Here is a 12,502-nt window from a genome sequence, read left to right on the forward strand (position 1 = left end):
TCCCTGCTGAGTGGGCTGGTGGGAGGTCAGGGTAGGAGGTGCCTTGCCTCTGGGAAGCCCACCTGGATGCCCTCTGTGCCCCCCGCAGCTCCGGCAGCTGTGCTGTACCCTAAGTCGAGTGTCTGATCATCACCACAACCTGCTGGCCCTGGTGCAGCTCTTCCTGGACGTGACCCCCCGGAGCAGGTGGGTACTGCCCCACCTCCGTCTCCCCTCCCTCTGAGGCTCATCCCTGCTCCCGTGACACCCTGTGGGGTATCGGGGATCCACCATCCGCCCCATCAGTCCCCACAGACCTCCCCCTCCCGCCCAATGTCAAAAACCCAGGAGCAAGAACTAATAAAACAACTCACTAATGACTTCATTACCAAACAGGAAAAAAAAAGCCTCGTTTTCTTAACACGGTCTTATTAGCAAAACAATTGCCTTGTGCAATTAGCCTCAGACTCGCAGCACCCCCCCCCCCCCCCCGCCTTCCAGACTGCTCCCTCCCCGGTCCTCGTGGGGGTAGGGTTCCTCCTCGCCATTTAGACATCAGCTGCACAGTGTCCCCTCATCAGTCCCCTTGACACCCTCTTCTCAAACTCTCCATTCATCATTCTATTTTCTGCGCGCCACTGATTTCAGCCAGAGATTTCTTTATATTTGTTTCCCTTTTTAAAAAATGTAATTAATTTGTGGCTGTGCTGGGTGAGTGAGGCTTTCTCTAGTTGCAGTGAGCGGGATTCTCCTTGCGGTGGCCTCTCCTGTTGCAGAGCGCAGGCTCTATCTAGGTGCTCAGACATCAATAGTTGCAGCTCGAGGGCTCAGTAGTTGCGGCACATGGACACAATTGCCCTGAGGCATGTGGGGTCTTCCCGGACCAGGGATCAAACCCATGTCCCCTGCATTGGCAGGCGAATTCCTAACCACTGGACCACCAGGGAAGTCCTGTTTGTTCCTTGTTCATGGCTGTCTCTCCTCCTTATCGCCTCCAGTGAGCAGGTCCCTTACGGGGGTCACTGTCATATCACCCCTCATCCAGAACAGAGCCTAGCACACTGTTGGCACTTTGTAAATTCTTCTTGAATGAATGAATGTGCCAAACAAACAAACTCAGCCTGCAGGGAGATAAGAACCAATTTTCTGTACCCACTCCAGGCTCCACTTCTCCCCTCCTTCCTTCTGCTACTTGAGAGCACAGCACCAGGGAGTCCCTTTCCCTTCCCCGTGCAGGCCTCTGCCCGCGTCACCTCCTCTCCTCTCTAGGTCTGTTTGCAGCCGCTCCTACCTAGAATGACGCTTCCCTGGTGGCGCGGTGGTAAAGAATCTGCCTGCCAGTGCAGGAGACCTATGTTCAATCCCTGGGTCAAGAAGATGCCCTGGAGAAGGAAATGGCACCCCACTCCAGTATTCTTGCCTAGAGAACCCCACGGACAGAGGAGCCTGGCGGGCTACAGTCCGTGGGGTGGCAAAGAGTCGGACACAGCTCAGCAACTAAACAGCAACCATCACCACCTAGAATGACACCTCTTCCCAGCTTCCAACCAGGCTGTCCTGGATCCCCTCCAGGGAGACCTGAGGCCTTCACAGACACTCCCAGCTCCTCCTCTGCAGCCTGTTTGTTCTGTGGCTGCACGTGATTGTCATGTCTCTGCCCGGCCTTGCTCCCTGCCGCCTGCACTGAGACGTGCAGAGGGCTGAGCCTGGCCCCCAAGGCCCCTTGTGGTCCAAGCCCGATTTCCTGTTTGCCCCACCCAGGCCGTGTGATTTGTATGTGTTGTCTTCACTTTATTTGTATGTATATTTACATGTATGTAAATGCGTCTGTACTGGCAGACCTCGTTTTATTGAGCTTCTTCACGTTACTGTGCTTCACAAATATTCCATTTTTTGCAAGTGAAGCTTTGCGGTGCCCCTGCATTGAGCAAGTCTGTCAGTGTCATCTTCCCAACAGGATCTGCTCACTTCATGTCTCTATGTCACATTTTGGTAATTCTTGAAATATTGCAAGCTTTTTCCTTATTATTATATTTGTGATGATGGCCTGTGATCAATGATCTTGGATGTTACTATTGTGAAAAGATTAGGACTCAAGTCTCTGAAGGCTCAGATGATAGCATTTTTTAACAATGGAATGTTTTTAATTAAGATAGGTACATTATTGTTTCAGACATAATGCTGTTGCACACTAATAGACCACAGAATTAATACAACTTTTGAAAAAATTTTATTGGATTATAGTTGAGTTGCAGTGTTTTGTTTGTTAATAATTTCTGCTTCACAGAAAAGTGACTCAGTTATGCATATGTATGTTCTTTTTCATACTCTTTTTCATGGTGGTTTATCACAGAATATTAAATATACATACTGAGCTGTACAGTAGAACCTCGTTGTTTATCCATCTCATATATAACAGTTTATATCTGCTACTCCCAGGCTTCCAATACTTCCCTCCCCCAGCTTCCTCCCACTTGGCAACCATACGTTTGTTCTTTACTTCTGTGAGTCTGTTTTTGTTTGGTAGATAGGTTTATTTGTGTCATATTTTAGATTCCACATGAAGTGATACCGTACGGCATTTGTCTTTCTCTTTCTGATTTACCTCACTTAGTGTGGTAATTCTAGGACCATCCATGTTGCTGCAAATGGCATCATTTCATTCTTTTTTTATGGCTGAGTAGTATCCATTGTATATATGGACCATATCTTCTTTATCTGCTCATCTATTGATGGACGTTTAGATTGTTTCCATGCCTTGGCTATTGTAAATAGTGCTGCCATTAACGTGAGGGTGCATGTATCTTTTCTAGTTATCGTTTTGTCTGGATATATCCCCAGGAATGGAATTGGTGGATCATTTGGCAACTCTATTTTTAGTTTTCTGAGGAGCCTCCATGCTGTTTTCCATAGTGGCTGCACCAATTTACATTCCCACCGACTGTGTAGGAGAGTTCTATTTTCTCCACACCCTCTCCAGCATTTATTGTTTGCAGAATTGCTAATGATGGCCATTATAACTGGTGTGAAGTGGTACCTCATTGTTGTTTTGATTGGCATTTCTCCAGTGATTAGCAATATTTACTATCTTTTCATGTGCCTACTGGCCATCTGTATGTCTTCTTTGGAGAAATGTCTTATTTAGATCTTCAGCCCATTTTTCAATTGGATTGTTTGGGAGTTTTTTGTTATTGAATTATAGGAGCTGTTTGTATATTTTGGAAATTAAACCCCTGCCAGTCACATCATTTGCAAATATTTTCTCCTGGTCTGTACAACTCTTATATGCACTGGAAAATCAAAAAGTTCATGTGAATTGATTTGTTGTAGTATTCGCTTTATTGTGGTGGTCTGGAACCAAACCTGTAATTTCTCCAAGGTGTGCCTGCACGTGTGTGTGTGTGTGTGTGATGAGCTGTGCCTGCGTGTGTGTGTGTGTGTGATGAGCTGTGCCTGCACAAATGTGTGTGTGTGTGTGTGATGTGCCTGCACATGTGTGTGTGTGTGTGATGAGCTGTGCCTGCACAAGTGTGTGTGTGTGTGTGTGATGAGCTGTGCCTGCACAAGTGTGTGTGTGTGTGTGTGATGAGCTGTGCCTGCACAAGTGTGTGTGTGTGTGTGATGGACTGTGCCTGCACGTGTGTGTGTGTGATGAGCTGTGCCTGCACAAGTGTGTGTGTGTGTGTGTGATGGACTGTGCCTGCACGTGTGTGTGTGTGTGTGTGTGTGTGTGATGGACTGTGCCTGCACGTGTGTGTGTGTGTGTGTGTGATGTGCCTGCACATGTGTGTGTGTGTGTGATGAGCTGTGCCTGCACAAGTGTGTGTGTGTGTGTGTGTGTGTGTGATGGACTGTGCCTGCACGTGTGTGTGTGTGTGTGTGTGATGTGCCTGCACATGTGTGTGTGTGTGTGATGAGCTGTGCCTGCACAAGTGTGTGTGTGTGTGTGTGTGATGGACTGTGCCTGCACGTGTGTGTGTGTGTGTGATGAGCTGTGCCTGCACAAGTGTGTGTGTGTGTGTGTGATGGACTGTGCCTGCACGTGTGTGTGTGTGTGTGTGATGGACTGTGCCTGCACGTGTGTGTGTGTGTGTGTGATGTGCCTGCACATGTGTGTGTGTGTGTGATGAGCTGTGCCTGCACAAGTGTGTGTGTGTGTGTGTGATGGACTGTGCCTGCACGTGTGTGTGTGTGTGTGTGATGTGCCTGCACATGTGTGTGTGTGTGTGATGAGCTGTGCCTGCACAAGTGTGTGTGTGTGTGTGTGTGATGGACTGTGCCTGCACGTGTGTGTGTGTGTGTGATGGACTGTGCCTGCACGTGTGTGTGTGTGTGTGATGAGCTGTGCCTGCACAAGTGTGTGTGTGTGTGTGTGATGGACTGTGCCTGCACGTGTGTGTGTGTGTGTGTGATGTGCCTGCACATGTGTGTGTGTGTGTGATGAGCTGTGCCTGCACAAGTGTGTGTGTGTGTGTGTGATGGACTGTGCCTGCACGTGTGTGTGTGTGTGTGTGATGTGCCTGCACATGTGTGTGTGTGTGTGATGAGCTGTGCCTGCACAAGTGTGTGTGTGTGTGTGTGATGAGCTGTGCCTGCACAAGTGTGTGTGTGTGTGTGTGTGTGTGTGTGTGATGGACTGTGCCTGCACGTGTATGTGTGTGTGTGATGAGCTGTGCCTGCACAAGTGTGTGTGTGTGTGTGATGGACTGTGCCTGCACGTGTATGTGTGTGTGTGATGAGCTGTGCCTGCACAAGTGTGTGTGTGTGTGTGTGTGTGTGTGTGTGATGGACTGTGCCTGCACGTGTATGTGTGTGTGTGATGAGCTGTGCCTGCACGTGTGTGTGTGTGTGTGTGTGTGATGAGCTGTGCCTGCACGTGTGTGTGTGTGTGTGTGTGTGTGATGGACTGTGCCTGCACGTGTATGTGTGTGTGTGATGAGCTGTGCCTGCACATGTGTGTGTGTGTGTGTGTGATGAGCTGTGCCTGCACGTGTGTGTGTGTGTGTGTGATGTGCCTGCACAAGTGTGTGTGTGTGTGTGTGATGGACTGTGCCTGCACGTGTATGTGTGTGTGTGATGAGCTGTGCCTGCACAAGTGTGTGTGTGTGTGTGTGATGAGCTGTGCCTGCACGTGTGTGTGTGTGTGTGATGGACTGTGCCTGCACGTGTATGTGTGTGTGTGATGAGCTGTGCCTGCACATGTGTGTGTGTGTGTGTGTGTGTGATGGACTGTGCCTGCACGTGTATGTGTGTGTGTGATGAGCTGTGCCTGCACATGTGTGTGTGTGTGTGTGTGTGTGATGGACTGTGCCTGCACAAGTGTGTGTGTGTGTGTGTGATGGACTGTGCCTGCACGTGTGTGTGTGTGTGTGTGTGATGTGCCTGCACATGTGTGTGTGTGTGTGATGAGCTGTGCCTGCACATGTGTGTGTGTGTGTGTGTGTGTGATGGACTGTGCCTGCACGTGTGTGTGTGTGTGTGTGATGTGCCTGCACATGTGTGTGTGTGTGTGATGAGCTGTGCCTGCACATGTGTGTGTGTGTGTGTGTGTGTGATGAGCTGTGCCTGCACGTGTGTGTGTGTGTGTGTGTGTGTGTGATGGACTGTGCCTGCACGTGTATGTGTGTGTGTGATGAGCTGTGCCTGCACAAGTGTGTGTGTGTGTGTGTGATGGACTGTGCCTGCACGTGTGTGTGTGTGTGTGTGTGATGTGCCTGCACATGTGTGTGTGTGTGTGATGAGCTGTGCCTGCACATGTGTGTGTGTGTGTGTGTGTGATGAGCTGTGCCTGCACGTGTGTGTGTGTGTGTGTGTGTGTGATGGACTGTGCCTGCACGTGTATGTGTGTGTGTGCTGAGCTGTGCCTGCACATGTGTGTGTGTGTGTGTGTGTGTGTGTGTGATGGACTGTGCCTGCACGTGTATGTGTGTGTGTGATGAGCTGTGCCTGCACATGTGTGTGTGTGTGTGTGTGATGAGCTGTGCCTGCACGTGTGTGTGTGTGTGTGTGTGTGTGATGGACTGTGCCTGCACGTGTATGTGTGTGTGTGATGAGCTGTGCCTGCACGTGTGTGTGTGTGTGTGTGTGTGATGAGCTGTGCCTGCACGTGTGTGTGTGTGTGTGTGTGTGTGATGGACTGTGCCTGCACGTGTATGTGTGTGTGTGATGAGCTGTGCCTGCACATGTGTGTGTGTGTGTGTGTGATGAGCTGTGCCTGCACGTGTGTGTGTGTGTGTGTGTGTGTGATGGACTGTGCCTGCACGTGTATGTGTGTGTGTGATGAGCTGTGCCTGCACATGTGTGTGTGTGTGTGTGTGATGGACTGTGCCTGCACGTGTATGTGTGTGTGATGAGCTGTGCCTGCACATGTGTGTGTGTGTGTGTGTGATGGACTGTGCCTGCACGTGTATGTGTGTGTGTGATGAGCTGTGCCTGCACATGTGTGTGTGTGTGTGTGTGTGTGATGGACTGTGCCTGCACGTGTATGTGTGTGTGTGATGAGCTGTGCCTGCACATGTGTGTGTGTGTGTGTGTGATGGACTGTGCCTGCACGTGTATGTGTGTGTGATGAGCTGTGCCTGCACATGTGTGTGTGTGTGTGTGTGATGGACTGTGCCTGCACGTGTATGTGTGTGTGATGAGCTGTGCCTGCACATGTGTGTGTGTGTGTGTGTGATGGACTGTGCCTGCACGTGTATGTGTGTGTGTGATGAGCTGTGCCTGCACGTGTATGTGTGTGTGTGATGAGCTGTGCCTGCACATGTGTGTGTGTGTGTGTGTGTGTGATGGACTGTGCCTGCACGTGTATGTGTGTGTGTGATGAGCTGTGCCTGCACATGTGTGTATGTGTGTGTGTGTGATGAGCTGTGCCTGCACGTGTGTGTGTGTGTGTGATGAGCTGTGCCTGCACATGTGTGTGTGTGTGTGTGATGAGCTGTGCCTGCACGTGTGTATGTGTGTGTGTGTGTGTGTGTGATGGACTGCGTCATTTTCCATAGCTGCATAGTATTCCCTGGTTATTATATTTGTCCAGTATGCAAGCTTGTGCATCTATGTGAATACTTCGATAGGATAAGTTCTTTGAAACTGCTGTCCTAAAGTATGAATATTTAAAATTTGGTCTCCAAAACAGAAGCCGTACTGACCAATAATCGACATGGAAATGCCTGTCTCTCCACTCTTATTAGCGCTCTCATTCTGTGCTGTTTTTAAGTTTTAGTCAACCTGGTGAGTGAAAAGTCTCATCCTGTGATTCTAATTTCCATTTCCCTGGTTGCCAGTGAAACTGAGAACCTTTTTCTGTGTTTCCTTTGGTGTGAATTATCTCTTGGTATTCCTCACCCATTTTTCTATCTGGTAATTTTTCTTCTTGTTTACCTGTTTATTTGGCTGCACCTGGTCTCAGTTGAAGCATGTGGGCTCTTCATTGCGTCACCTTTTGCTGCAGCTCATGGACTCTAGCTGTGGTATGAAGGTTCAGTGGTTTCAGCGTCAGGGTTAGGTGCTCTGCAGCATGCGGGATCTTCGTTCCCCAACCGGGGATCAAACCTGTATCCCCTGCATGGCAAGGGAGACTCTTAACCACCGGACCACCAGGGAAGTCCCTCCTCTTCTTAATTATACTGATTTGTAAGTTGCTTATTATGTATGTTTTGGGCACCACGTTTTCTCCTAAACCTGTAAAATTGTCCTTTTTAAACCTTTGTATTTATCCTTTCACGAAATGATTATTTTTCCTTTTTCAGTAAACTTTTCATTTCAGAATAGCTTCAGATTTTCAGAAAAGTTACCGTGCATAGTACAGAGGGTTGGTTTGTAATTGAATCTTTCTAGCTTGAAAAGGAAGGCCTTCCCCACCCCAGGAGCATAAAAATATTGTGTCCTGTTTTCCTTCAGTACTTATATAACTTTGTTTCTCTTGGCTCCTAATCCCATCTGGAATCCATTTTTTGTAGGTACGAAACAGGGATCTAACTTGATGTTTTTCCCCACCCTCAAAGAGCCAGTGACCAATACCAATTCTTTTCAGTCTTAATAATCCGTCACTTCCCAAAAGATTTGAAACTGCTTTTGTCACATCCTGAATTTATGACATCCTTCATGTGTTAGCCAAACTGCGATTTCAGATTCCAGGAGTAAGTGTCTTTCAGAGGGTGTCTTTTTGGGGCTCCAGTGCCCTTGGCAGATGCTTCTTGAATACTCGGAGTGAATATCATGGAACAGACTTAACTGCTTTCGAACAGACACGCCAAGGAGGGTAAACCCCACTGTTGAGCACTTTGCTGAGAAAGAGGGCTCCTCACTGGGGCGGATATTATTTATTCATTTATTTAGAACTTGTATTCCTTTTTTCTAAATAGATAAAGCACTCCAGTTGGACAAAATACAACAGGGACCAGGGAGCGCCTCTAGAAAGCGTGCCCGCCCCCTGCCCCCCTCGCCTGTGCCACCCAGCCTGCCCCCATTTCTCATCTGCTCTTGCACATAGCTTGTCCTCCCCGCCCCTCTTTCCACTTCAGCGTAGGTTTTGGCAGCCGTTCCGAACTGGATCGGAAAGGGCTCCTCACTGTCTTCCACAGCTGCCCTGTGTTTCCTGTGGTCCTAGTTAGCTGCCCCCTCCCCTCGCCATGCCCCCCATGTTGGTGGCCTTGCCCCCCAACCCTCGCTGGCGGCTGCCCCACTGGGCTCAGTGCCCAGACCAACCTGGGAAGGAGGGCGTGTTGCTGTACGAGGGGCTGCCACTGTCTCTGTCTGCCGACTAGTTAAGCACAAAAGATCCAGAACACCCACCCACACTGGTGTGCCGCCCGCGCTCCCCCCGGCCTCCTCAACCAGGGGTGTGCTGTTAAGCAGAAGGCAAAGTGGAGCCTAACTGTGGAAAATGAGCACAAAGCAGCGTCCTCCCAGCAGCCCCGTCTCCCACAGCCGTCGCCTCTCTCGTCGCCCTCCAAGGCTGGCCGGAGCTCACAGTCTCCCATCTCTGCCAGTCTGACTGTCCCCATGCTGTCCGGCGGCGCCATCCTGCTTCTGGTGCACATCTGGCCCTGTCACTCCTTCACTTAAAATCCTTCAGACTTCTGTGCCCGGGATGAAATTCAGACAGCCCTGCCTGGTGCACTAGGGCCTTCCTGCCTGCTTTCCAGAACCTTCCATGTCCCTGCACGTTCCCCAGCCCCTCAACCCCTGCAGGCTTCCATGCTCCAGTCCTATCCTGAAGCTGTGCCGCTACCCAAACCCATGAGGAGCGGTTGTCTCGAACATTTAAACGTCTGTTCCCTCTGCGCCGAAAAGCCTCTTTGCCAGGTTGACGCTTCCTCACCCCCAAGACCAGGCTCCAAAGAGGCCGCCCCTCTTTGTGGTTGCCTCCAAGTGCAGAATCCTGGTCGTTGGTGCCCTTGGTTAACCCCTTGGGCTGTGAGTATCCTGAGGACAGGGGCTGTGACTTTGCACTCTGGGTCCCTGGAATCCTGGCACAGAAGAGGGAACTTGCTTCTGAAGGGCAGATCTCAAAAACCAGAGAGAGCAAGAATTTTTTAGTAGCAGATTCCAAAGACAAAGTGGCTCAGGCAGGCCAGGAGATCCTACAGTGAGACTTTGAACATGGATTGCAAATGGACCCAGTGAGGGAAAAAGCAGGAAGTATTAATATCTAGAGACGGCAAGGTCTGCACCCAGAGCTTATCATGCATGATCTCGAATCTTGAAAGATACGGGAGAGAGAGAGAAGGGGACACAGGCAAGGCACGTGGAAAAATAACATGAACCAGATGAACCGGTGACAGTTCTTTTGGGAATAGCTAAAGCCCACGAAAGAGATGGGAATACCAGACCACCTGACCTGCCTCTTGAGAAACCTGTATGCAGGTCAGGAAGCAACATGTTGTACATTGAACAACAGACTGGTTCCAAATAGGAAAAGGAGTACGTCAAGGCTGTATATTGTCACCTTGCTTATTTAACTTATATGCAGAGTACGTCATGAGGAACGCTGGGCTGGAAGAAGCACAAGCTGGAATCAAGATTGCTGGGAGAAATATCAATAACCTCAGATATGCAGATGACACCTCCTTATGGCAGAAAGTGAAGAGGAACTAAAAGCCTCTTGATGAAAGTGAAAGAAGAGAGTGAAAAGGTTGGCTTGAAGCTCAACATTCAGAAAACAAAGATCATGGCATCTGGTCCCATCACTTCATGGGAAATAGATGGAAAAACAGTGGAAACAGTGTCAGACTTTATTTTTTTGGGCTCCAAAATCACTGCAGATGCTGATGCAGCCATGAACTTAAAAGATGCTTGCTCCTTGGAAGGAAAGTTATGACCAACATAGATAGTATATAAAAAGTAGAGACATTACTTTGCCAACCAAGGTCCGTCTAGTCAAGGCTATGGTTTTTCCCGTGGTCATGTATGGATGTGAGAGTTGGACTGTGAAGAAAGCTGATCGCTGAAGAATTGATCCTTTTGAATTGTGGTGCTGGAGAAGACTCTTGAGAGTCCCTTGGACTGCAAGGAGATCCAACCAGTCCATTCTAAAGGAGATCAGTCCTGGGTGTTCATTGGAAGGACTGATGCTAAAGCTGAAACTCCAATACTTTGGCCACCTCATGCGACGAGTTGACTCACTGGAAAAGACTCTGATGCTGGGAAAGGTTGGGGGCAGGAGGAGAAGGGGACGACCAAGAATGAGATGGCTGGATGGCATCACCGACTCTATGGACATGAGTTTGAGTGAACTCTGGGAGTTGGTGATGGACAGGGAGGCCTGGCGTGCTGTGATTCATGGGGTCGCGGAGAGTCGGACATGACTGAGCAACTGAACTGAACTGAAAGCCCACGGAAGGAGCTTCTCTGTGTGTATATATATATATATATGTATTGCCACATCGAGAGGCATGTGGGATCTTAGTTCCCTGACCGGGGATCGAACCCACAGCCCCTGCATTGGAAGCGTGGAGTCCTAACCACTGGACCACCAGGGACGTCCCCTGTGTAGTTGTTTTTGATGCAAGGAGAGCTCTCCTGGGCTGACAGGGAAATGATAACCCTGGTAAAGAGAGAACAGCACCATGTAATTCCTGTTTTGTTTCTGTCTTCCTTGTGAAGGAGCCTAATTTTTCATCTGGACTGGAATATTGATCAAAGGGGATTGCAGCCTGTAATAGCAGGGGGAGACAGGATGGGAGCATCTAACTGGGTGGAATGAGTTGAGGTCCCCTCCACATCTGTCTGTCCTGCACACTGTGGGGGTGCCCTGACTCCACAGAGACCTCTGGGGAAGGGAGGGCCCCCCGGAGGATGAAGAAGAAGGGTGCCCCTCTTCATTCAGTGCTGTGGACTTGACGTGTTCCTCAACAGAACTCCCCAGGGGAAAGCTTGTGAGCGCATACATAGAAAAGGAAGCCCTGCTTTCTAGGATTCCTGAGAATAAATCATACCATCCTAGCCTCATTTAGTTTTTGATAGGCTAACCAGAAGAATACCCTGGAGAGGGCTTACTGGGTTCTGTAGGGCATTTGATGGAGACGCACATCCTATCTTGCCACAGCATACAGAAGCGTGGGCTGAAGAGTCATGTCCAATTAGACGGACTCGTCGTTAGAAGGTGCCACTGGCCATCAGAGTCCGCCTGGAGGACAGGTCCGGGTGGCCACCCAGAGCTCTGTGTCCACTGACAGGTGGGCCAGCACAGACCCAAGGTCTTGGACGAGGCCATTAACAGAACAGTGGTCGGGTTCATACATAACATGAAGGCAACTGACAGTGAAGATCCCTGAAGATCTCAAAAGACCATAATGATGGGCTGAGTGGGAGAGAGAGACTGAGCTGCACAGTGAAGACCAGGATCTAGGAAATGGGATTGGACAGCCAGATGTGTGAACTAGACTTTGGGCTCAACCTGTCAGGAGCGTAGCGTTGAGGGGCTCCCCCCAAAATAAGGGTCCACTTCAGTTCTGAGCCCCTTGCTTGATGAGAATGTCAGCAACCTCAAGGGCTTTCAGAAGAACCCACCCAGAACGGCAAAAAGATTCCAAAAGACAGAGAAGTGTAGCTGTTGCACTAGGGGGAAGGGATAGTATGCGAAGCATGGCAACTTTTTTTTTTTTTTACTGTGCTGGGTCTTAGTTGCAGCCCGTGGAATCTTAATTTCCTGATCAGGGATCGAACCCAGGCCCCCTGCTCTGGGAGCGGAGAGTCTTAGCCACTGGACCACCGGAGGCCCTGACTGAATGGACGGATGTGCGGGTCCCAGGACATGAGACCAGGTGACTTTTCAGGTGTTTTTAGGGGTCTCGGTTTCATCATAATACCAGAAAGAGAGAGAGGGAGGGAGGGAGGGAGAGAGGAGGATGGCAGTCCAGATGTGACTGTCTTGTGAACGCTGTTCACTAAGTGGCAGCCACCTTATTTGCTTATAATGTACATGCAGGAGAGGACATGTCAGAGGTGGACACTGCACTGTGCCAGGTGTCTGTGCAGCCACCACTGCGTCACCAGCCAGAAGTCACCTGCTCCCCTAGAAGGT

The 12,502-nt window shown here is 49.7% G+C and overlaps 1 protein-coding gene across 2 annotated transcripts in view; it reads left to right on the plus strand.

The window, feature by feature from the left end:
- FAM178B (family with sequence similarity 178 member B) overlaps positions 1–12,502 on the plus strand; it is a 101,481-nt gene that overhangs the window by 53,222 nt on the left and 35,757 nt on the right. For both annotated transcript variants that reach the window (XM_088841660.1, XM_055401232.2), the window contains exon 11: positions 89–186. In XM_088841660.1, the coding sequence (XP_088697786.1) occupies positions 89–186 (98 nt within the window). The remainder of the gene's footprint in view (positions 1–88; positions 187–12,502) is intronic.

This window comes from Moschus berezovskii, chromosome 11, assembly GCF_049115385.1.
Source record: "Moschus berezovskii isolate FMDL1 chromosome 11, NW_MosBer_1.0, whole genome shotgun sequence".
NCBI lineage: Eukaryota > Metazoa > Chordata > Mammalia > Artiodactyla > Moschidae > Moschus > Moschus berezovskii.